General features: G+C 51.2%; 1 protein-coding gene across 1 annotated transcript in view; it reads left to right on the plus strand.

Moving 5' to 3' along the window:
* Positions 1-1,060: 1,060 nt before the first annotated feature.
* The window catches only part of NUDCD3 (NudC domain containing 3), a 58,091-nt gene continuing 34,315 nt past the window's right edge, over positions 1,061-24,836 (plus strand). Inside the window, exons 1-2 of the mRNA XM_025988384.2 lie at positions 1,061-1,557; positions 6,142-6,440. Of these exons, the coding sequence (XP_025844169.1) occupies positions 1,366-1,557; positions 6,142-6,440 (491 nt within the window). The 5' untranslated portion in view covers positions 1,061-1,365. The remainder of the gene's footprint in view (positions 1,558-6,141; positions 6,441-24,836) is intronic.

Here is a 24,836-nt window from a genome sequence, read left to right on the forward strand (position 1 = left end):
GGCCCAGGGTGTGATCCTGGAAACCCCGGGATCGAGTCCCATGTCAGGCTCCCTGCAAGGAGCCTGCTTCTCCCTCCTGTGTCTCTGCCTCTCTCTCTGTGTCTCTCGTGAATAAATAAATAAAATCTTAAAAAAAAAAAATGCTTGTATTTGAAAAGACAAACACTCCTCTCATTTCCAACTCCAATCTGCCTAAGACTGGGTTTCTTCATATATTTCGATCAAAACGTATTGCAATGCAGTGAAAGCGAAAGGTGGGAGACTCTTGCTGTTTTCTATTTAGCCCAACACTAAAGATATTTGCGAAAAATGTAAAGCTATGCTACTCTTCCGGGTAAACTTCATTGCTTTGAAGAACATTATTTCTTCATAAAAATGTTAACACGTAATGTGCTTGTGTATGTTTTTTTAAAAAATGAATAAAAAATTTTAAATTCTGAGTTTTAACATCCGATATGCTAACTATAAGAAGGGCGCAGATAAAGGGCCTTTGGAGTCTTCAGTAAGCGTCAGGAGTGTGTGACGTCACTGCCCTAGGGCAATTCATCCGGGTCTAACTCCATCTACGGTTAATTGGAGCCCAGGGACGGCGACGATGTACGCTCCTTTGCAGATCCTAGTTGCGGAGAGCGGCCAGCTGCGTACCCAACCTAGCAACCTCGCTGTGGTTTCAAGGTCCTAGGGACCCAGCTCCTCCAGGGCTCTCAGAACCAGGGCATTGCCGCTGACGTCACTCACTCTGCCGCCCGAGGGCAGCTCCGGCCGGACCCCTCGTGCCCCAGAGCCAGCGTAGTGTCTGCAGCTTCCGGCAAGTTGCACTGGGCGGCCGAGGGCGTCACGTGAGCGCGGCGCGCGCAGGTGGACGAGTCACACCCGCCTACACGTGTGCATCCCCAAGCCCCGAGCTGGTTGCGCAGCTCTAACCCCCCACGCCCCCGCCCGGGCCACCCAACCCGCAGCGCCCTCCGCGGCCCCCGCCCCGAGGGGCGGTGCTCCGCCACCACGTGACAACAACGGGGCCCACGTGACGCGGCCCGAGCCACACCCCTTCCGCCCGTCTCCAACATGGCCGCTGGGCGCTCTCGGTCCCGCAGGTGCGGGCTTTCTGGCGCCTAGGAGCCACGTCGGGGCCCACGTGTGGTCCTCCGCGAGGCTGCCCGGGGAAGCCGGTCGGGCGGCGGGGGCGAGGCTCGCGGCAGGGTCGCCCCGGGGCCCACGGCCCGGCCCCGATAGCCGGGGGCCGGGCGGGCGCAGACCGGAAGTTGCGCCGGCGGCGGAGCCGTTACCGCAGCGTGCCGGAAGTGGCCGTGGGCCGGCGTCCGGGCCGCGCCCGCAGTGAGCAGCGTCCCTGCGGCCGGCGACGCCATGGAGCCTGGGGCGGCCGAACTGTACGACCAGGCCCTGCTGGGCATCTTGCAGCACGTGGGCAACGTCCAGGACTTCCTGCGCGTGCTCTTCGGTTTTCTCTACCGCAAGACCGACTTCTACCGCCTGCTGCGCCACCCGTCCGACCGCATGGGCTTCCCGCCCGGGGCGGCGCAGGCCCTGGTGCTGCAGGTAGCGCGCGGCGGGCTGGCTGGCGGCCCTGGCTCGGGGGGCGGGGGAGCCCGCCGCTCCCGGCCTCAGTTTACCCCTCGGGCTCCTGTCCGGCCCCGCCTCCCGCGCGCCGGCCTGTCGTGCGGGAGCGGCGGGCGCGCGGCCACTGGGGTGTGGGCGGGGGGCGGGAGGGGGCGCCGGGAGAGAGCGCGAGTCCGGGCCGCAGCGGTGAGCAGGTGTTTCCGCCCTGTGCGTGCGTCGTCAGCCACCGCACGCAGGCCCGAGCCCCCGGCCCCGAGCCCCGAGCCCCCCCCCCCCCCAGCCCCTCCGACCCCGAGCCCCCGCCCCTCCGACCCCGAGCCCCCGCGGCGGGCCTCGCTCGGATCTCGTCTCCCCTTGCGCCGAGCTCGCTGCGGTCCAGGCGGGGACGGAGCCGCGCAGGCCCGCGGAAGGACAGGGCTGTTTGCGGGCAGCGACTTCGAGGCGGTTTGGGAGTCGCAGAAACGTGGTTGAGGGCAGGTGGGGCCGAGCTGGCAGGAACCTGAGAAGACGGAGCTGCTGGCGGTCCTCCCGCAGTCTGCGGTGCGCTGGCAGATGGCGTCCCCTGAAGTCAGGCTGGGCGCTGCGGGCGGGTCGGGTGTCCTGTTCCTCAGTGCTTGTGTGCAGACTCGTGAGCTCGGGGTTTCAGTGGCCTGCAGTGCCGTCTGGGTGGCCGGGAAGCTGCGGGTTGGTTGCCCGCGGGCCCTTAGGGAGGTCTCGGTGATGTAGAGCTTGTGCAGCCCAGTGTGGCCGGCGAGCTGCTTTCTCAGCAGGGTCAGGTGAAATCACCAAAGTCCTCGCGGAGCTGGAACTCACGGCTCCCTCTTGGTGATTTCGCATCCTTGTGCTCTACTACTTAGCCTGTGGCAGGCGGGGGGGGCATTTGCATGTAGGAAAGACCCGGAGGAGCAGAAAGAACCATCACGGAGCACCTACCAGGCGCTAGTCCTCACCGACCTGAATGGTTGGTGTCTGCCCTCGTTTTAAGGTCGGGGCGGTACCAGCGTGTAGAACACCTGTTATTTCCCAGACTGGATGGCCAGTTTAACCAGGGGAGTGGCAGCAAGGAGAGGGATGGATGGGAGAGGACCCGGGCGATTGGAATAAGGATGAGCGGTACCTGCACTGTTCGCTGAGTTGAGGAAGAAGAGCGTAGTTTTAGACAAGTTAGAATTTCAGGCCAGGCGTTAAGGGCGGGAGAGGAGGAACCAGGGTGGTTTAAGAGCAGCACCTTGGGGGACAATCCCAGTGGACAGATGGAGAAGCATGGGGTTGCATGCGTGCTGGGGGGTGAGGGGAGTGGCAAGGGCAGCAAGTTGCACAGAAATCCAGGGGTTGCTTTCCAGCTTTTCTGACGTTGATTCCCAACAGCTTGCGCTGCCCAGGCACCTTTCAGAAAGCAGACACGCCCCAGGTATTTTGTTGGGCGGTTGAGGGCGAGTCCTGGGAGCTGTAGTTCTGTGCACAGGGGCATTTGGCAGGAGGCTTGCAAAGGCAGGGTCAGCATTGGGCAGGGGCATGTTGTGCATGGGGCACGAAGATGCCGAGTCACCCTGAGAGACTCGCTGTGGCACTGTGGCTTAGATCGTTTGCCTCCCAGGAGTTTTCTACTCTGCACCTTGCTTGGTAGAAGAGACTCTTCTGTGGCCACCCACCCACAGCACGTGTGTGGGGTCTCTTGCGAATGCAGGCAAAGAGGGTGGATGGGGCTGTTCGGATGCTCCACTACGGACCTTGAAGGTTTCCCGATGTTGTGGGGTTTGGAGTGTTGGTGTGGTGTGAGACTTTCCTGCTAGTTCTGAGGGCTTGGGCAGCCCAGATGCAGAGCTCTAAGGACCCTTCTTCAGTAGGAAAGAGCACTCCAGGCCAAGATGTTTTAGAATCTTTAGTTTAGAAGGACATTTCATTTGTTTCATTTGATACCCTGTGCTCATCCTGGGTCCAGTTTGAGAAGCCTGCTTGGTGAGGCCTGTTGCCTAAGAGTCAGGAAAGCTGGTTCCCTCTGGGCTCACTGAACCTGCTGGGAGAGTCCTGTCCTCTGTGTCAGCAGAGAAGGTTGACGGGAGGTCACAGCCCTGTCTGCCAGCCCCACAGTGCTGCGGTTGTAGAGTGCCAAGCCATGGGAGCCCCGAAGCAGGTGGCAGGTTAGAGGAGCTTGTGGGGGGCGGGGGGCAGAGTCAGGGCACCTCGAGGAGCTCAGGCCCTGCCCACATCCAGGGAAGTCCCAGGGAGGAGGGACAGAGAAGGACCGTTCTTTTTTGTGGAGTTAGAGGATGATGAAGGTCTGGGATGTCAAGAGGACGAGTGGCTCTAAGGGTGAAGTCGGTGCTGTCGCCACAGGGTGAGCAGTGTTGTTGGGTTCCTGGGAGGAGTAGAAGGGGTCTGGGATTGGTGCCTGGTTGCTGCTCTGGCATTGAGCGCTGCTGGGATGATTTCGTGCTTTCCTCTTTTACTGGCAGGGCCGAGGCCAAGTTCCTTATCTTCTCTGGGCTCAGTTTTTTCTCATCCTTGAAACGCCGGTGCTGTTTCCCTCATGGCATCTTCTTGATGGTTTGAGAGAACATAAAAGCCTTTGGATGCTTCGGTAGTTAGCGATCTTCTGTTTTGTCTTCCTGCTCTGTGCTCGCAACGTAACTGTTTGATAGAAGTGTGTGTTCTAGCCGCAGGCAATGGGGCTCCCTACCCATTTCTGAACGTGTCTTTAGAGCAGTTTTAGGTTCAAGGCACAACGCAGGGGTAGGTACAGAGAGTTCCCCAGCACCTCTGTCTTCCCAGCCCTTCCTTCTGTTAGCATCTCCACCGAGGGGGGGTATTTGCTAAAGTCCACGAACCTGCATTCCATCCAGAACCTGCATTCCACCCATAACAGCCAGACCATAGGTGGCTTTAGGGTTCATTCTTAGTGATGGTCACTCTATGGGGCTTGGACAAACATGCTGGCAGGTACCCACCACACAGTTTGTTTCAACTGCTGGAAAAATCTACCATGCTCCACTTATTCCTCCCCACCCCGCCCAGCACTGCTGATCTTTCTGCTGTCTCCATAGGTTTGCCTTTTCCAGAATGTCCTAGAATTGGAATCATACAGGATATGTATAGATTTTCCAATTGGTTTCTTTGATTTAGTAACATGATTTCAGTTTCCTTCAGGTCTTTTCATGGCTTAATAGCTCGTTTTTTTTTTGTAGCACTGAGTAATAAATCCTTTGTTTGGATGGAGCACAGTGTGTTATCTGTTCTCCTGCTGATGGACACCTTGGTTGCTTCCGAGTTGTGACATTTAGGAATAACGCTGCTGTAACACCCATGTGCAGGTTTCTATATGGATGTGTTTTCAGCTCCTTTGGGTAAATACCAGGGAGCAGGGTTCTAGATCCAATATGACAGGTGTCTGTCCCCCCCCCACCCCCCAAAGAAGGCCCTCCCAGCCTTTCTGCCTCCAGCTACCGTAGATGGCCCCACCTCTTAGAGTTGTAGCTTTTCCTCATGTAGTCCCCTGGGATTGCACCCTTTCTTCCAGGACTACTGCAGAGCCCCTTCCTTCCAAGGAGACGTCTTAGATATCCAGAACCTGGCATGTGCTTCTGGATGTTCGTTGTGAGGTACTCTGGCTGCTCCTGATGGCCCCTCCTGATGGCACTGTTGCTGTGCATGGGTCTGTGCCCTTGAAAGGTGCGTACAAAGCGCCATGTTTCCTGTGCATTTTTTGGGTGGAAAGTCCCAGTTCTTGCTTGTATGGGTGTCACTGAGTCCCAAGAAAGGGTAAGGGCTGGTCCTTACACCACCATATTGAATTCTTCGAGGATGGGAGCTGTCATTGGGATTTTTTGTGTTCCTTGCTCATTGTAGGCATATTGTGGTTATTTGTGGAATTTGCGAGTTTTCTTTTTCTTTTGAGACAGGCGAGCACACAAATGCGCACAAGTAGGGGGAAGGGTCAGATGGAGAGGGAGAAGCAGACTCTTTGTTGAGCAGGAAGGCTGACAACATGGGATTTGATTCCAGGACCCTGAGATCATAGCCTGAGCCAAAGGCAGGTGCTCAACTGACTGAGCCACCCAGGTACCCCAATTGCCAAGTGTTCTCAGAGCCACACCTCCCCTCCACCTGTGCAGTGTGGGAAGCTAGCAGCCTGGTTATCCTGCTTATACTTTGTGGATTCAACCGAATGCCCATTTTCCTTTCTTGAGTCTGAATTGTTGTTGCCCTTACAGCTCTTGGTACCAGAATGATGTGTTCTTTCTGTGGCAAACAAGTCTCACTGGGTGCTGTGAAAAAAAGGACAGAGAAACCACGTAGTGATGTGTCTTTTCAAGCTCAGGGTTGCACTCTGGGCATGTAGCTGTCATGGTTGACAAGGTTTCACTTGCTGATCTGGGAACCCCTATTAAAGGTGGTTCATAGCTTCTGATGAGGTTGAAGTGTATTTGCGTTTTTCCACTGGGAATGTTTGTGATCTCCTGTTTTGTCATTCTTTTATGAGCCAGATTTTACTCCTTTTCTCTGGCGTGTGTGGTCCAGAGCTGGGCAGGTGAACTCATTGGTGCATTGCTGTTTGATTTTTAGGTATTCACAGCCTTCGAGCACATGGCCCGTCAGGACGATGAGAAGAGGAGGAAGGAGCTGGAGGAGAAGGCGAGGAAGGAGGCAGAGGAGGCTGTGGCAGCAGCAGCTGAGCAGGAGCCAGTCCCAGTCCCAGGCCAGGAGGTGGAGGTTGGCCCCAGCATGGACTCAGGCGGGCTGCAGGGAGCGCCAGGCCCACGGGGTGCTGTGCCTGAGGTGGCCCCCAGCTCGGGGGAGGCAGAGCCACTGGGAGCATATGCGGGTGCTGCCGAACTTCCCAAGGAACCCTTGGCTCTTCCCAAGTAAGAATTTCTACTTTACAGTTCCTTTCTTGGCATCTGCTGGCTGGTTGGGTCCATCAGTGGTTCTCACTCGGTATCACGCCGACTCTGTTTTTGCATTTGTTTTCGAACTACCTTACAGTGCTTTGGTGACACTGGTTGGGAGGGCAGTTGGCTTCTGTCTTCTTTTTCTCCCTATAAGGCAAGGTAAGAAGCTGCCTGGCATACAGCCCATTCAGAGCCAGAGCCAGAATTAGAGCACTGGGTGCCCAGACTTAGGCTATTCCTGATACCTGTCCGCCTGTGTGGGGGCTTCACCTCAGGGTCTCTGCTCTGTCCTTCATTGTGGGAGCACTACTGGGACATGTACCCACGGTCCTTTCAGTGTGAAGGGTGACCGTGGGCCCAGAGTCCCCTTGGAGACTGCCATTTAGTAAATGGGTTACTTGACAAGCAGTGTTAGCTCTGGCTCAGTTTCCTCTTCTGTAGCAGAGATGAGAGTGCCAGCACTTGTCTCAGGCCAGAGGTCACAGGGCTGGTGTGCAGCTGGCATTAGCCCTGCAGGGCTTCTGCCCCCTGGTGCCTCCCCCTGGTTGTACGCTCCTTCCCTGCCCCATTGGGGTGTGAACAGCTGCTCCCTCCTTGTGTGTGAGCTGTGGCTTTGTCTGAGAGCGTGATGGTCCCGGCCTGCTCCGTTGTAGCAGAATCTATTGTCTTCCCTCTTGGATAGGCCTGCTTCCGCCTTTGACCCAGCTCTGTGTTAACCCTCTGCTGTTCTTTCCTCTGTGCACGCTCTCTGACCTGTTTTAGAGTCTCTGAATGTAGTTCCTAGTTAGTAAAGCAAAGCCAACAGCCTGCAGTGGCATAAAATGCAGAGTAGGGGAAAATACATTTGGTGAAGGTAAGGTGGGGCAAGACTGCAGAGTCGTAAAGGCCAAGAGACACAGAGACACAGAGTGGGGCTCAGAGACAGCTGAGCCAGCCCTATTGTTGGATGGGCCAGCCCTGTTGATGCAGAGGAGCATGTCTTGAATATGGAACTCTGGTCAAGAAGGGGCAAAATAGGACCTGGGGCCTGGCTTTGGGCAGGGTCTTGGGCAGAGGACAGAGATCGGCAGTTTCTTTCAGCCCAAGGAACTTTCTCCAATGTTTCCTATAGCGTAGGACTCCTGGTGAGGAGTTTTCAGCTTTCGGTTGCCTGAAAATGTCTGTAGTTGAACCTTATTTCTGAGATTGTCTGCTGTGTTTAGAGTTTCAGACAGATGCTTTTTATTCAACCTTTTAAAGACTCATTCCATTAGTCTCTTGTCTTGTGATGACAAATGAGTGTTCTTCGTACTCCTTTACAGATCCCCTTGGGTGCTTTTAAGATGTTTATCATTAGTTTCAGCGATTTGGTTATGACTTGCTGTGAGGTGGTGTGCTTATTTCTGGGCTTGGTTCTGCCTGGGTTGTGTTTATCCCCCTTTAAGACTCTCTTCATGTTTCCTTTGGAGAGGTTTTTATTGCCCTGTCTTTGTGTTTATTGTCTTTTTTTCTTTAGTGCCTAATCCTGTTTTAAATTTGTCAATGTGTTTCTTCCTTTCGGTTCTGCATTTCCTATTAATTTTTTTCCATGGCTTTGATTTCTGCCTTCGTTGTTTCCCTCAGAGTTGTTTAATATTTTTGTAATAGTTGTTTAAAGTCTTCATTGGCTTGATTTTGGGTCATGTTTTCCTGCTTGTTTACATATCTGGTAAATTTGTTAAGAATTTATTTATCTGAGAGAGAGCATGTGCACGCAGAAGTGCATGTGTATGAGCGGTGGGGGAGAGGTAGAGAGAGAACCTCAAGCAGACTGTGTTGAGCGTGGAGCCTGATGTGGGGCTCGATCTCAGGACCTCTGAGATCATGACCTGAGCTGAAATCAAGAATTGGACGCTTAACCGACTGAGCCTCTGAGGCACCCCTTACCTGGTAATTTTTTGTTGAAAGTATGCCATTGTGGATGTTATGTAGCTGCATCTCTGGGTTTTGTTTTCTTCCTTTGAAGAATGTTGAGTTCTCGAAGGGAGTTACTTATTTGCAGATCAATATGATCTTTCAGAAGCTTGTTTTTAAGTATTGTTGGGGTGTGTCTGAAGCACCTGATTCCAGGGCTAGTTCTCCTTGTTCTAAAACATGGCCTTGTTGGGCTCTCCAGAATGTTCCCACTGTTCATTCAGGTCTTTTTGTTATTGCTGGTTGAAATGTGAACTCTTCCACCCCGCTGTTGGCTTTGGGGTCATGTGGGCTAGTTTCAGGAGTGTCTGCCCTCCCCTTTTGGGTCACATTCACGTGGGGACAGTGGCCTGCACTGTGGGTTTCACAGCGGCCAGCTCTGAACCAGCTCAGAACCACAGCTGGCTGCCACAGCTACATGAGCCCATTCTTGACATAACTCTGTCTGTGTCTGCTGAGTGAACCCTGACATAGGCAGATACTCCTGTCATGTAATGTTCGTGAGAACAGCGGTTTTCAAAGTGAAAATGAATTTGCAAACGTTTGAGTTTGTGGACGCACAGCAGCAAAGGCCAGCAGGAAATCAGTGATGAGTAGTGGCTGTCAGGAGAGGGGTGGATTTGGATCTCATTGTCCTCTTCCCCACATCCCCACCCTGCTCTCTGTTTCCTATTTCTGTTACGGTAAGCATACATTTTGTTTTGCTACTCTTTTTTTTAATTTTAAAAATAGTTCCTAAAAACTTTATTAAAAGAGGGGTTTTCTTTTTGGTTCCTGGGTTGGGGTTAGAATGGCTGCCCGATTGTCTTCTAGAGAGCCTATTTTTCTTTTTTTTTTTTAAAGGTTTTATTTATTTATTCATGAGAGACCGAGAGAGGCAGAGACACAGGCAGAGGGAGAAGCAGGCTCCATGCAGGGAGCCCGATGTGGGACTCAATCCCAGGACTCCAGGATCACACCCCAGGCTGCAAGCGGCGCTAAACCGCTGAGCCACCCAGGGATCCTATTTTTCTATTCTTGAACCAAAAGTTGTGTTCTGGGCTAGAGTCAGAGCGAGTTGTGTGAGTTTTGTGCTGGTTTGGTTCAGAGTGAGGACGGGGGCGTGTTCCAGGAAACCTGGTGCCACAGGACCGACCCTTCTAAGCCCAGGCATCTTCTTGGCTTCTTGTGAACAAAACAAGAAGCTGTGGCTCCCATCTCTCCCATTGCAGCTGGTGGGTAGTGCTGTGGTACATGTGGAAGCCATCCTTGCCCTTGTTCTGCCTGTAGTGGGACCCCTCGTTTCTCCAAGTCAGTGCCCCAGATCGTGTGTCCTATAAACTGTAGCTTCCGCTACAGTTCCGCTGTATTGAATGGTTCCGCTGATTGAATGATTAAGGTGGTGGCTCTTTACAGGAGCACACAGACGCACTGCCCGTTCTGGGGCCCCCATCCAGAGAGCCATCTAGGCCTGAGCTGGTTGGTTTCCACAACTCCTATTCGCCTCCCATCTGCCGGTGGTCCCTGCCCCATCGTGGCAGTGGTGACTCCCTGCTTGGTGACCAGTAAGAGTCACAGGCAGCGCACATGTAGGTATCTGTGTCTTCTGCGTGTGAGTCTGTCGTGTTCGATGCAGTGACATGTTGTACCGAGAAGCGGGCCTCACAGTGCAGCTTGTGCATTAGCAGGGCAGGACTGTACCAGGAGCAGTCTCAGGTGCCACTGTGCTCCAGACAGAGGTGGCTCTGTTGGCCTGGGGCCTGCTTCCCCCTTTGGAGTCACCCCATCCAGGCCTTGCCAGCCACAGGTCTGTTTTCTGCACCAAAGTTGTTGCCGGGTACATTTTTTTGTGTGTAATTATGTACTGATTATAGGAAAGCCACAGGTGGAGTATTTTTTTGGTCATTTTTGGGGCTATTTGAGGGAAACTTGAATTGGATCTGTTTTCCCACTGCTGTGAATTGCATCCTCTCCCTGCTCTGCTGTCATTGTCAGGACCTTCCCAGTGAAGATTGGGAATGCCCCGCCCCACTGCTTAAGGTGCTCAGTTTTATTCCTCGGAGAAGAGATCGAGTTTGAACACAAAGTTTTGTGTGCCTACAAGATAGGATTTGAGAATGTGCGTATATCTACACTGAGCACTACATTTGACCAGCAGTCGTCCACTGTACACACCCCATCAGAGGAGCTGCCTGGAGTCCCAGCGTTTAGACATGCAGTGTGGGGCCTCGGGCTCAGGTTCAGAGGACCCCTTGGGGCAGTGGGAAGCTTTTGGAAGTGCCGCGCAGCGTAACTAATACTGCGGAAGGAGAGTGGGACAGAAACAGACAGCATCCGAGGCCCTGTCAGGCTCCTCTCAGAGAGCTCCATCGGGCTCCTCTCTTGTGCTCCATGTCTGGGGTCTTGCTTGGTGCCCAGGGTCTGGTCTGTTCTGGGGCATCATCCCGCCAGTCCCTCTGTGTCCGGCATCATTCCTGCAGCTCACCTCTAGGCCGGCAGGTGTCGCTGTAGGTAATGCAGTGATCGTTGCACCTGCTGGTGCTGGTGCTGGTGCTGGCATGCCTGTCGGAATCCACAGTTTGTTGTGGCTTGTCTGGGTTTTGCCTTTGTAAGTCACAAACAGCATTCTTTGAAGGAGAAGAAAGAGAAAGGAAAAAGAGCAGAGAGTAAATTATGACCTGGAAGTGGTGCCTCTGCCCTGGGAGCTGTGCCTGGATGAGGTACAGGTGTTGCCCATGTTGAGCAGTGGGGTGTGCGTTGGGTACCCCCAGGCTGTCCTTCCCTGCACAGGAAGTGGGTGGCATAGTGGAGTGAGAAGGACAGTCAGGGAACCACAGGCATGCTGACCTACTTCCCAGAGGCCCAGGAGAGCACAGGGTGCCGGGCAGCCATGTGGTGCTTTCTCTGGTTTTGGTGTCATAGTCTTTGTTTGTAGCTGCTGGAGGGGTTTGGGTGCATCCTGGGCAGGGATGGCTTCGTTTGGAGGAGAGGTTTCGGGCTTCCTGGTCTCACACCCTGGGCAGAGGCTTTGTCTTCTTCTTGGTTCGGGTGCTGCCCCATTCATTAGGGCTCCTGTCTGTGCCCACCCCTCACAGAGCCCTCCCCCCACATGTAGATCACTGTGTGTTCCCAGAGCCCGTGCCTCATCTTGCTGTCCCCTCACACTGGTCATTCCTAGTGTTTCAGTGCTGGGGCTGAGGGCTGCTCTGCCCTGTGTGAGGGGAGCCCCTGATGTGCACTGACTTGGTTTCTCAGCACCTTTCCCTTGGTCCTGTGCCTTAGGTGGCCCTAGGTGGCCCTAGGTGGTTGTTGGGAAAGCAGAAGGTCTGCTCCCTGCTTTGGTGTCTGCTGCCTAAAAACTGGGTTCTTGGCTTTGTCTCTCAGTGGGTTCTTCGCTTGTTGGTCCTGGCCTTTTCAGGTGCCCATGGCAGGAAGCCCCTTGGTAGAGTCACATTGGGCATACTGGGACGCCACCCCAGATACCCACCTTGTCAGCTGATGGTGAGGGTTGGCTGAGGTCCATGCATCATGGCCTCTGGCGGGATTCCTGGTGCACAGTGAGTGCTCACGTAGGTACTGGTCACAGTATTATTTCTCTTAAACAGAAACAAGCCTTTCTAGTTACACACAAGGTAGATTATTTGAAAAATAAAGATCCGTGTCTAAAAAAAATAAAAACATCCCACCACTCCCTGTTAATGTTCTGGGAGAAATTCTTGTTTTTTTTTCTGTGCATGTAAGCGTGGGTGTGAGTGTACCCCCCCCCCCCACCCCCGTATTACACTCTGGCTTCTGTTTTGCTGAACCTGTGTCTGAGCATTTCCTGCCTCCTTTTTGCTGATTTTGAATTCATGTCCACTGTGGTGGAGTGCTGTGTGCCTTGAGGCTCTTGTGCTCACACAAGGGTGTTGGCTATCATCCTGCACACAGAGAGCAGTGGATAGAAGCCAGGACTGCGGGGATGTCTGCCAGCCTTCCTGGTGGATCTGCCCCTGCCCCTTGGGGCTGCACCTGGGCAGTGGCCTCTGGGCGCATACCCAGTGTCCTCTGGGGCAGTGGCTGCTACCTCTGACCACTTGCTCTGAAACTGCCTCTTCTCCCTGTACCTCGGACATAAGAGCCATCCACGGGATGTGTTGAGATCCCGAGTCAGAAAATCTGATTTTGGTTGTTCATTATGAGTACTTCTTTTCTTTCTTTTTTTTTTTTTTTTTTTTTTGAGTACTTCTTTTCTTTCCAGAAGCTGCATTTTTATTTTGCAATTCATTTATAGCTGACAGGCTTCGTTTTTAGAAGAGTTTGGCCTGCACATCTTACAATCGTGACTTCTAGTTAGTGTGTGGAATACAGAAACTATGGGAACGATGACCTGGTGTCCTCGCCTGTAGGGTAGAGGGCCGTGCAGCGTGAGTGTGTTCATCAGGGGGAGCTGGTCCCCCTGGACGTGTGTGTTTCCAGGTGGAGTGTGTTGCTTGTTACAGGTGAAGAGATTTGCTTAGAATCATATGGTTAAAAGATAGGGCCAGGGTTAGGGGCTCAGCAAGAGTCTGTGCACTTTGAGGCCTGAACTTGCAAGTATTTGCTGTGTTAAGAAAAAAGCAACTATTAGCAGAACTATCTGACAGATTCTTTTTAGAAGTGAAACACCAGGCTTCTAGTTAAATGTTTTTCTAGAACGTTAAAGAATGTAACTTTATATGGAGATGTTGGAGATGACAATGGGACCTGGGTTTGCCTTGGTGGGGGGGAGGGGTCCGCCCCATGGCCCTGCTGTCCTGCAGTCCTCTTTCATGGTCCTTGAAATCACCGGGGCTTTGAAATGCTGATTCCTGGGCCCTCCCCCAACAAGCTGATTGAACTGTCCCAGGTGGACCATTGTAGCCAAGATTTCTCTGGACTGCCTCCCAGTATTCCACCTTGTGGTGTCCCATCATTATTTAGAGTCCCCGTGGGGAGTGTAATTAGGTTGTTCCTGGTCTGCTGCCGTCACAAGTGATGCTTCACTGAGTACGCTGTCTGTGTGTCTTGGAAAATGTGAGTATCCGTGGAACAGATTCCTGGGCAGGAATTGCTGGGTCAGAGGAGACATGGCATGTGTGATTTTGATGATGGTTGCGAGATTGGCCCCAGGGGGATCATACCATTTTATCTTTCTTCTTTCTGCCAGGGTGTGTGACTGCGGTGCCTCCCCCTGACCCGTCCTCCGGTGCCAGCCAATGGCCCAAGTGCATTTCTTGGCTGCTCTCAACCTTTGCCACGTTGGTTTTATTTCAAATGCCGTTCTCTGTGGATGTTGGATTCTGATTGGCTTTGTGGAGGTTTCGTGTTTTTTCCTTTTTTTTTTGTTGTTTATTCACAGATACTAAACCTTCTGTTGGGCAGTACTAAGCTATTTTGTTTACCAGTGCTTTATTCGTTTTAACACTTGGTAGGACTGGTGTTTCATCTCGTAGTCCCCTGCCCATCCCCAAAACTTTCTTGGAAAAATTTTCCATGTGAAAATTCTCTTGAAATCCTCATTGGACTACATTAAATTCATGTTTTGAAGTAGAGGTAATTGACATCTTTACATTATTGAGTCTTTTTGTTTAAGAGCAGGCTGGGTCTTAATTACTTGGCTTTTTAAATATTCCTCTAGAATTTCAGTGTAGTGACATTTCATTGTAAGAATATGGTGTATACAATATAAACCTAAAAAATGTGCTCCTTGACTGTGTTACTGGTGAGGCTTCTGGTCAGCGGGAGGCTCTTTCTTAGTAGTTAAGTTTTTAGGAAGACAGGTCAAGCGTGGATACTCAGCTGCAGAGGGTGTAGGTGGTGCCCTTAATCTCTGCATTGTCCAAGGGTCAACTGTAGTCTTTCTGTTGATGTTTTTGGATTTTCTAGAAATATAGGATATTAAGTATTACAGTATTTTAGTAACAATTATATTTGATAATAAATTCTGTACTGAGCCCTGCAGGTGCCCCATCAGTGTGTTCTTATAGTTAAGAGTCTGTTTCTTAATTGTCTCTCTTTTTCTTTTTGCTCCTTTGTTTCTTAAATTCCACATATAAGTGAAATCATAGTATTTTTTTCTGACTTAATTTTGGTTAGCATTATATTCTCTAGATATAACCATGTTGTTGCTAATAATAAGATTTCATTCTTTTTTAAAGGCTGAGTAATAGTCCATTGTGTGTATATACTACATCTTGATTATCCATTTGTCTATCAATGCACACTTGGGCTGTATTCATAATTTGGCTATTGTAAATAATGCAGCAGTGAACATAGGGATGCGTGTATCTTTTTTTTTTTTTTTTTTTTAAGATTTTATTTACTTTAGAGAGAGAGAGTATGTGCAGGTGGAGGGGCAGAGGGAGAGGGAGAAGCAGGCCTCCCTGCTTAGCTTAGCAGGGAGCTTGATGCTGGGCTCCATCCCAGGAGCCCAGGATCTGAAGGCAGACACTTAACTCACTGTGCCACCCAGGTGCCCCAGGGGTGCATGTATCTTTTCAAATTAGTGTTTTCATATTCTCTGGGTAAATAACCCACTAATGGAATTACTGGATAATATGGTAGTTCTGTTTTTAACTTTTTGAGAAACCATTATACTGTCTTCCACAGAAGCTGTGCTGGTTTGCATTCCTGCCAACAGTGCACAGGGATTCCTTTTTCCCTATATTCTCTCTACATTTCTTGTCTTTTTTATTTTAACCATTCTGATTGGTGTGAGCTGGTATTCCATTGTAGTTTTGATTTGTATTTCTCTGATGATTAGTGATGTTGAGCATCTTTTTTATGTGTCTATTGGCCATCTGGATCTCTTTGGAGAAATGTCTGTTCATGTCTTCTGTCCGTTTTTAAATAGGATTATTTGGTCTTTGAGTATTGACATGTAGAAGTTCTTCATAGATTTTGGACACTAACCCTTTATCAGATGTCATTTGTAAATAACTTCTTTCCATAGGTTACCTTTTAGTTTTGTTGATTATTTCCTTCACTGTGCAGAAGCCTTTTATTTTTGATGAATCCTCAATAGTTTAGTTTGCTTTTATTTCCCTTGCCTCCGGAGACATATCTGGAAAAACATTTCTACAGCCGGTGTCAGAATTTACTGCCTGTGTTTGTCTTCTAGGATTTTAATGGTTTCAGGTCTCACATTTATGGCTTTCATCCATTTTGAGTTTATTTTTGGGTATGGTGTTAGAAAATGGTCCAGTTTCACTCTTCTGCATGTGGCTGTCCAGTTTTCCCAGCATCATTTGTTGAAGAGACTTTTCCATTGGATATTCTTGCCTGCTTTGTTGAAGATTAGTTGACCGTATAGTTGTGGGTCCATTTCTGGGGTCTCTTTTCTGTTCCATTGATCTTCGTGTCTATTTTTGTGCCAGTACCATACTGTTTTGATGACCACAGGTTTGTGGTATAACTTGAAGTTTGGAATCATGATGCCCCCAACTGTGCCTTTTTTTTTTTTTTTTTCAAGATTGCTTTCGCTATTTGGGGTCTTCTGTGGTTCCATACAAATTTTGGGATTGTTTGTTCTAGTCCTGTGAAAAGTGATGTTGGTATTTTGATAGGGATTGCATTAAATCTGTAGATTGTGTGGAATTATGTAGACATTTTAACAATATTTGTTCTTCTGACCCATGAGCATGGAACGTCTTCCATTTTTTGCTGCCCTCGTCAGTTTCTTTCATGAATTTTTATAGTTTTGAGAGTGCAGGTCTTTTCACTTCCTTGATTAAGCTTATTCCTAGGTATTTTATTATTTTTGGTGCAGTTGCAAATGGGATTGTTTTCTTAATTTTTCTTTCTACTGCTTCATTATTAGCGTATAGAAATGTAACAGATTTTTGTACATTGATTATGTATCCTGCAACTAAACTGAATTTGTCAGTTCTAGTAGCTTTTTGGTGGAGTCTTCAGGGTTTTCTGTATCAAGTGTCATGTCGTTTGCAAATGATGAAAGTTTTACTTCTTCCTTACCAATTTAATGCCTTTTATTTCTTTTTCTTGTCTGATTTCTGTGGCAAGGACTTTAGTACTGTGTTGAATAAAGGTGATGAGAGTGGACTTCTCTGTCTTGTTCCTGATCTCAGTTTTTCCCCATTGAGTATGATATCCATTGTGAGTTTTTCATAGATGGCCTTATTATGTTGAGGTGTTCCCTCTAAACGTACTTTGTTGAAGGTGTACATTGTGAATGCATGTTGTACTTTCTCAAGTGCTTTTTTTGTATCCATTGAAATAACCATATGGTGGTTTTTATCCTTTTTCTTATTTATGTGATGTATCATATTGAATGCGTTGCAAATATTGAACCTCTCTTGCATCCTGGGAATAAATCCCACTTGGTCATGGTGAATGATGCTTTTAATGTATTTCTGGATTCAGTTTGCTAGTATTTTCTTGAGAAATTTTGCATCCATGTTCATCAACAGCTTGTAGTTTTCTTTATAGTGGAGTCTTTGCCTGGATTTATCAGGGCAATGCTGTTGGCCCTGTTTATCTTGTTCACCCTACATCCCAGCACCTGGAACATGCCTGGCACATAGTTGGCATTCAATACCAGTGGAGTGCATGAATGATTCAAGTTTAAAGTTGGGTTAAAAAAAATGATAAATCTTGGGGCACCTGGGTGGTTCAGTGGTTGAGCGTTTGCCTTTGGCTCAGGGCGTGATTCCAGGGTCCTGGGATCAAGTCCTGCATCAGGCTCCCTGCAGGGAACCTGCTTCTCCAACTCTGCCTGTGTCTCTGCTTTTCTCTCTGTCTCTCATGAATAAATAAAATAATAAAAGAAAAAAAAAAGCTAAACCTTTGAACTTCACATCAAGTGAACGCTGTGACCTAGTTAACATTCTGTATCTCTTGAGTTTTCAGAGTACTGCCTTTCAACTTGTGTATGTCTGCTTGTCTCTGTAGCCTTTTAGGGCAACTCCGTGTTCTTCAGACTCCCTAGCTGGCAGCTGTGACATTTCCCTAAGAGGTCAGGTGCTCAGCTTCCCCGGCAGACTGTGCTCCAGGGACCTGGTCCATGCAGATCTTGGGCTTGCGAGCCAGACCGAGGGGCTGGGAGTAATCTGGACAGCAAGCCTCACACCTTCAAGTGGAATCCTCTGGGACATCCCAGGTGTGTGACAGGCAGAGTTTGGGTACCTGGGTGATGGAAGGCTGGGGCCTCAAGCAGGGCCTGGATAGCCTCATCTCCAAGCTTGCTTTGAGGACTCTGGGGTCATATGACTGTGTGCATGGGCCTGTCTGGTTGGCTGCGATTCGAGGAGCTAGGTGTGGAGGCCTGGATTCAATGAGCAAGGCCAGCATGTGCTGTCTTGTCCCTCTCAACTTCTGTTTTGTGCTCTCTTAAAAACTTGGCATTTATACATAATTCAGGTCTGCAAAGAAAAATGTTGCAAACATCATACAAAGAATTTCTGCATTCCCAGATGTCAGTGTTCTCTATAACTGGAGGCTGCGAAGAGCTCATCTGAAGACCCTGTTCCCACGTTGCCCATCCTTCCAGAAGTGATCCTGATTTCAGCCCGAGGGCTGCTGGTGGTCATTGCTGCATTCAGGGCATGGCTCCTCTGTCGTGTGTCTTCAACACTGTTAAGGGTGCGGACTTCTCTCCCTTTAGGATGTCCCCCGGTGTAGTTTTCCTTTTGCTTCCCTGTCACCAGTGAGGTGGTGGCTATTGCCATCATGCTGCTCCGCTGCCGCATTCTCATGTCCACTTTGTCACTTGTAGGTGTCTTGTGGGGATGTGTGTTGAGACGAGGTGTGAGCCTTGTGTCTCTGTGTACTTCTGCTGACGAACCCCAGCAAACACCTGATGGTTCTTGCCTGCTGCTGTGGTGGCCGAGGTGGCTGCCAGGTTGCGATTCTGCTCCTATCCTTGCTTCCGTGAGTTGGGTTAGAGAGTTTTCCCTCTCCCCACTTGCTCAGTCCTTGGTGTGGTTGTGTGTTCATGTGTCCTCATGGTTGTTCCCTCCCTGGTTCTGTGGCTCGTGGTGCCCCTTCTGTGGATCTGTCCTCTTGTTCCTGGGCCTGGCTCGACGTTCCCACACCACGTGACGTGCAGGCCCTCCTGGGGCACTTGGGCGCCCTTGGCCTGTGACCTGAGGGCACAGGTCTGGGACTCTGTGCCACCGCCGCTGAATCCTGGCCATAGGCCTGTTAATGCTTGTTTTCTGCTGTTTTTCGTCACTCTGAAATCCTCCTGCTTGGCTTTTCACTTCCTGATTGCAGCCTTCTTTCCCCCCTTATGGACTGTAGGGTATGGATTGGCCTAAAGGACCCTGAGTTCTCGTGGCAGCTCGAGTCACTTGGCTGCTGGCCTGGGGCGGGGGGGCATTGTTTTCCTGCATGGGAATAGGGTGGGGGGAAGCTCTGGACTTCCAGGCCTGGTGTGGGGTGGTGTGAGGCAGCGGGGGAGAATGCTCGTTGGAGCTGAGTGCTGGGCCTCTGCTCCCACTCAGCAGTGCCTGTGGTATGAGCATGGGGGTCATTCATCTCGGGCTTGGGGCAGACAGCGGTCTTCAGCCTCGCACCTCTCATGGAGGCCGTGGGGACAGAGGGGGGGCCACTACGCTGGCCGATGATCCAAGCAGTGCTGCTTGCTATGGCAGCACCATGTTGTGGGTTTGGAAGGAGCTTCCCTCCGCCACGGGGTATGCCGTGGCTTACAGCAGTCACAGCCTGGGGGTCGCAAGGGGCAGTGGGGAAGGAGGCAGCCAGCGCCCTTCAGGTGTCTGCAGTAGAGGCCCCGAGCCCCCGTGCGCTTGGGCAGCATCTTCCTGGGATGGGCGCGCTCTTCCTGGGATGTGCAGGAGGGCTGGGAAACGAGGCTTGGCTGGTCCCTCAGCATGTCTCAGGGCACTGCCTGCGATATGTCCCTATGCAAGCAGACTTCCTGAGAGCCTTCTGTTTCACTGCTGCCCAAGCTCCACAGTAAGTGGGTGGTAGGACTAGCTGTGACCTAAAATCACACTTGAGCGTGTTCCAGGAGTCCCTGGGGAACCTGAGTACAGTAGGAAGGATGTCATTTCAGATGCTCGTGCCCTCCCAGGAGAAGAGACTACAGATCCTTAATTCCTCTCCTGGTGCAAAAGGCGGTGCTGGTGACGCCAGGCCCAGTCAGTCCCTGTGCCTCGGCTAGAGGGGGACTTCGGGGGTGGGCTTGGGGCTGGCTGACTTTCCAGCTTGCTCCAGGGCTGCCTGCCCACCCTACCCACTCTATTGGGTCCCAAATAAGAGAACAGAGAATCCTGCTGCACCCCAAGGAAAACAAGCCCCAAACTGTTCAGACAACAAAAGCAGCAGAGCCCATGTCAGTTGGGAAGGAGGGAGCAGCCCCTCACTGGGGCCCAGAGACACGGGTGTCCTCTTTCCTGGCCTGGCGGAGAGTGCCCTGCTGTAAGCAGTGGTTTTCAGGTCTAGGTTGCATTGCTTGATGACAGGGACGCTAGGAAGAGCTCCGCCTAGGGCGGCCCTGGGATCACATGTAGTTGGCCTGTCCTATCTGCAGGCTGGCGGCTGCCCACCCAGGTCTAGTGGTCATTGCCACAGACTGCCTTTCTGCGCCTGCGTCTTGTCTTCACTTGCTGTGTGTGTCTGGTTGAGTGCCTTGGATTTTGCTGCTGGAGCCTGTATTTAGATTCGTTTCCATGGTAGCCCTCCAGCCTCGGAGCTTCCTCTTCCCTGAAAAATGTTTTTTATTGGCGTTTTGGAAATGCTGTCTGCAGATATTTGAAGAGATCATGGCAGTGGAAAAAGGGGGTGGGGCGGATCTTCCATCTCTTTTACCCGATCCTGCCTCCATCTCTCCACGAAGAGGCCTTTTGGTTCGAGAAGTCAGAAGGTGTGAGGGTGCTGGGTCATTACTTTTTCTGCTTGCCATAGGCTCTACGTTCTAGAGCAGCTTTAGGCTTCCTGGCCTAAGTGAGCGGGCACAGTTCTCGCACACTCCTGCTGGCACTCACAGCCACCCCCACATGCTGTCCACACCCCCTTCTGTCCATGGTTGGTTTTGCACGGCAGTACTGTGCTGTGTATGTTGTGCGTCGTGCACGCGCATCCACATCGGCCTCATTGGTGCTGTGTGCTCCGGAGCAGCTGCCCAGGGTTCTCTGCTGGGCTGCGCTCCGTAGCTTGGCGTCTGCTCTGCTGGCTTTGTTCTGGAACCTTGGCACAGTGCAGAGTAAACAAATGACTGTGAGGTCTCTAGAAGTGGCACATGTTCATTATCGAGGAAAACTAGGAAGGACACGTTAAACCAAGACGAAAAGATTAAAAGTGTCCCCTGAGGGATGCCTGGGTGGCTCAGTCGGTTGAGTGACCAGCTCTTGGTCTTGTCTCAGGTTGTGATCTCAGGGTCATGGAATTGAGCCCTGTGCAGGGCTCTGTGCTCAGTGAGGAGCCTGCTAGAGATTCTCTCTTCCCCTTTTGCCTGTCCCCTCATGCTCACTTGCACATGCTTCCACTTTCTCTAAATAAGTAAAATCCAGGGATTCCTGGGTGGCTCAGCAGTTTAGCACCTGCCTTTGGCCCCGGGCGCGATCCTGGAGTCTCGGGATCGAGTCCGGCGTCGGGCTCCTGGCATGGAGGCTGCTTCTCCCTCCTCCTGTGTCTCTGCACCCCCCCTCAAATGAATGAATGAATGAATGAATGAATGAATGAATGAATGAATAAATAAATAAATAAATAAATAAATAAATCTTTTGTAAAAAAAGTAAAATCCTCAAAAAAAAAAGAAAAGGTTTTCCTAACGCTGCCAATGACCACTCTGTGTCCTGTGGTCACTGAGGTCAGGCCCAGTTGTGCCCCCACTGAGTGCCAGTCCCCTCTGTCTTGCAGACACTTAGAGTTAGGACTGATTTTCCCGTGTGTATGCTGTGAGTCAGCTGCTGTGGTGGACACGTGCACTGCCAGCAGTGGGGAGGCAGTGGTGGAGCCCTGCAGCCAGGAGAGCAGCCCAAGGACCAAGGAGGGGTGGGAGTGGTTCTCCCTCCAAAAGACCTGGGGTGCGGGGGGGGAGGGAGGGCGGGCTAGGGTGCACATCTGGGGGTCTCTGCGATGCACATTTCTGTGGCCCTTGCCTCTGAGGGGCCCAGGATTGAGCCACGTGCTGTGTAACCCATGTTGTCCATGGGCGTCTTCTGACTCACAACTGCGAGGCAAGGGGGTTCAGGGAGATGGGCCCTTCAGCCAGGTTGACGTGCTGCCCACATCGGCTGGGGTGTGGCTTCAAGTACAGCCTGCTGTGTTTCTACAGGCTGAACGCTGCAGGATACTCCCAAATAAGAAATAACTGAAAGTCTCCCCACTGCCCTGTGTGTCTGGGCCACTGCAGCCCGTGTGGATGGCTCTGCACGTGTGTGACAGCCTTTCTCCAGGCTGGGCCAGGGTTGTGTGTGCTACGCTTCGAGGTTGTCCTTGCCCAAAAGAGGGGCATGCTAACGTTTTGATGCTTGTTGCTTGTATTATGTATGAGGCGGTATTTTCTTGCTGTATCTTCAAGAATGTGCTCTTTGTTTTCTGCACATTTTTTGTGGGACTTTGTTATTTTGTCTTTCAGTTTCTTAGAAATTAGATCTTCATCAGTAATACATGTTTTTGGGGGGATCCCTGGATGGCTCAGCGGTTTGGCGCCTGCCTTCGGCCCAGGGCGTGGTCCTGGAGATGTGGATCGAGTTCCACGTCGGGCTCCCTGCATGGAGCCTGCTTCTCCCTCTGCTTGTTGTCTGCCTCTCTCTCGCTGTCTGTCTCTCCTGAATAAATAAAATATTTTTAAAAAAGTAATATATATTTTTTTCCAAGCAAAGGTGGTTTTTTTTCTTGTAAAGGTGTTTAATTTTTAAAATGTTAAAAAATGTATCAGTCTTTTTTTTTATATATGTATATATATTTTTTTAATGTTTCTGGATTTTGAGTTAGAAAGGTTTCTCTATCTTGAGGCAATGAAGGATTTCACCTGTTTCCCCATTTGTATGCCTTGTTTTCTAATTTTGTGGAAATAACCTTGTGTGGCGTTACTGTTATATTCATGCCTTGGACCCTTTTGCTGTGTGTGCATGTGAGGCCCGTGTCTAGGTAAGCGTGGTCCCAGTGGCATTTTTTTAATGAAACGCAGGGGCTGCGTTTAGGGAGAGGAGTGGAGTTGTGAGGTACCCGGGCAAGAGCCTCAGCTCGCTGTGGGACCTCCTGGGGACAGGCCTGGCCAGGGCCCCTGGATCTGGGTCAGGGCCAGGGCAGTGGGCTGCCAGGTGTGCTGGCGGACCAGCACAGTTTTCTGCTGACAGCCCTCAGCCTGGAGCTCTGTGGAGCCCTGCATGTAGCACTTGGCCTTGACCGAGCTGCCACCATGGTGTCCAGCACTGGGCAGAGCCCAGGGGACACTGCTCCTCTTGCGTGCCCCAGTCGGCAGGCAGCAGTGTCCTTCCCTGGGACTTGTTTCCCTCTTCAGAACCTTACCTTTACCTCCTGAGGTGGCTCCCCTGGAGAGCGGCTTAGTGTCCGTTTATTTAAAATGTGAAAACTAGGCTTCCTCGTAAATGCTCTTAACCCTGCTCGACCAGTGCTCTTTTTATGAGAACTATTTTGCAGCCCTGCTGTTTATCACCTAGAGGCTCCCAGCGAGGTCATCTCAGCAATGCTGGACTTGCTAGGACTTCTCAGAAAGGTGGTGAACTTTTTGTGGAGGCGGGAATCAAATACATTTACACATAGTTGTATGCCTGGGACATTTACCCTGTACGGAGACCAGGCAAAAAAATGTTAGGGTTTCTATTTACACTGGAGCTGGGATCAAGGCTCAGATCAGCTGTAACAGGCTTCCACCTGCCTGCGCCTGGCAGCATGTGCAGAAGGCGTGGGGCAGAGGAAGGTGGCTCCTGACCTTTTAGAGCTGCCTCTCGGCCTGGGCTTTGCTCTTTGCAGGGCGGACTGATCTCCCCTAGGTGCTTTACTCCATGAGGAGTTGAGGTCATGTATGGGTGAGTTTTTCTCACTTGGGAATCTTTCCAGAGACACGGTCATTCTAGGGTGCTGGTGCAGGAGCAGCCATATGCTCACCTGCCGGTGATCTGTAGATCTGTAGGGGGTGTGCTGAGGACGCACGGGAGGGTTGATTCGTCCTGGATGTTAAGCTTTTTGTATGAAATTTCACAGCAGTTCATGAAATGTGTTGTTTGTAAGCAAAACGTATGTAGCTCTGTGATGAAGTGACTTGACACATCCTCAAGGACACAGGTGGGGACATTTCTGTGTCCCTTCCTGCACATGCGCGCATGTGTCTGTGGAGACCCCTGGCTCAGGGCCACGAGGGCTCCGGTGTTGCCCACCCTGCCGGTGGTCGTGGCCCACAGTGCTGCAGCTGGTACTCGGAGGCAGCCTGCTGAACGGCCAGGCCTGAGCTCTGGGCTGTTCGCTCCCCCAGCCCTGGCCTCACCTGCTCGTCGTGGGGGCTGGCAGCTTCCCCGTGGCCCCCAGGAGCCGCTGCGGCCCAGCTCTCTGGGCTCTGCTCCTGGCCTCGGGCCTCGCTCCTTCCCTCTGTTCTGGGCGGCAGGGAGCCCAGTGGGCAGGAGGGCCTTCCCTGGGAGGCCGGCCGAGGGGCTGTGGTGGCTGGGAGAGTGAGGGCACTGTCCACGCAGCTTGGAAGACACGAGAGGAAAACGGCTGGGCTGGTGGCCACCGTTGGGTCATGGAGTCACTGCCCAGGGAGTGTGCTTGCTGTGTGTGAACGCGGTGTGAATTGGAGCTTCCTCTGCACCCGACACTTCAACGCCGGGTCTTTCTTTTCCCTACAAAGTTAAAGCATCAGGTCCTTCTGCCCTTCATTTTCATGCTGCACTCCTGCTGTTGGAGGCTGCTGGTTCCCTGGCGTCCTTGGGGGAGACGACCAGGGTCACCAGGCATCAGTGCTGAAAGCTGCTTTTTCTTCCTGTGGGTTTTTTTTCTTAGTCTAGCTTTGCTCGTAGTGGGTGTTACATACACTGTTGCTTTTGAAAGGGGCTTGTGGTCAAGGGTGGGGTGCTGTCCACCTGTCCCTAGAGAGTCACTGGGAATGATGAGAGGCTTCAGAGGCCACGGGAGCCTTGCAGCGGTGCCTCATGCTTACTTTGTGCCGCTGTGCTGAGAAGACCGGTGATGCTTTTGACACAATGATTTACCCTTGGTGTTTGCTTCCCTTTGTGGCTCGAGTGCCTGGATTCCGGCGCTGGTTCGGTGGGGTTTACAGCTAACATCTCCTGTACGTCCTTAGGCACTGCTTTCCTGTTTCCAGTTGATCCACGGAACCGTGTGGGCATCTTCTCGCACATGTCTTGTTTTTGGTCATTTCCTTTATGTTTTTTAGAATTTTTTAGAATTTTAGAAATTTGTCTCCCTTCATGTCGTGGAATGGATGTACCATTCTGTTGTCTATGAAAGGGTCGAGACTATTCTTCAGTATCATTTGATTCCTTTAAAATTGAT

This window comes from Vulpes vulpes, chromosome 7, assembly GCF_048418805.1.
Source record: "Vulpes vulpes isolate BD-2025 chromosome 7, VulVul3, whole genome shotgun sequence".
NCBI classification, from domain to species: domain Eukaryota; kingdom Metazoa; phylum Chordata; class Mammalia; order Carnivora; family Canidae; genus Vulpes; species Vulpes vulpes.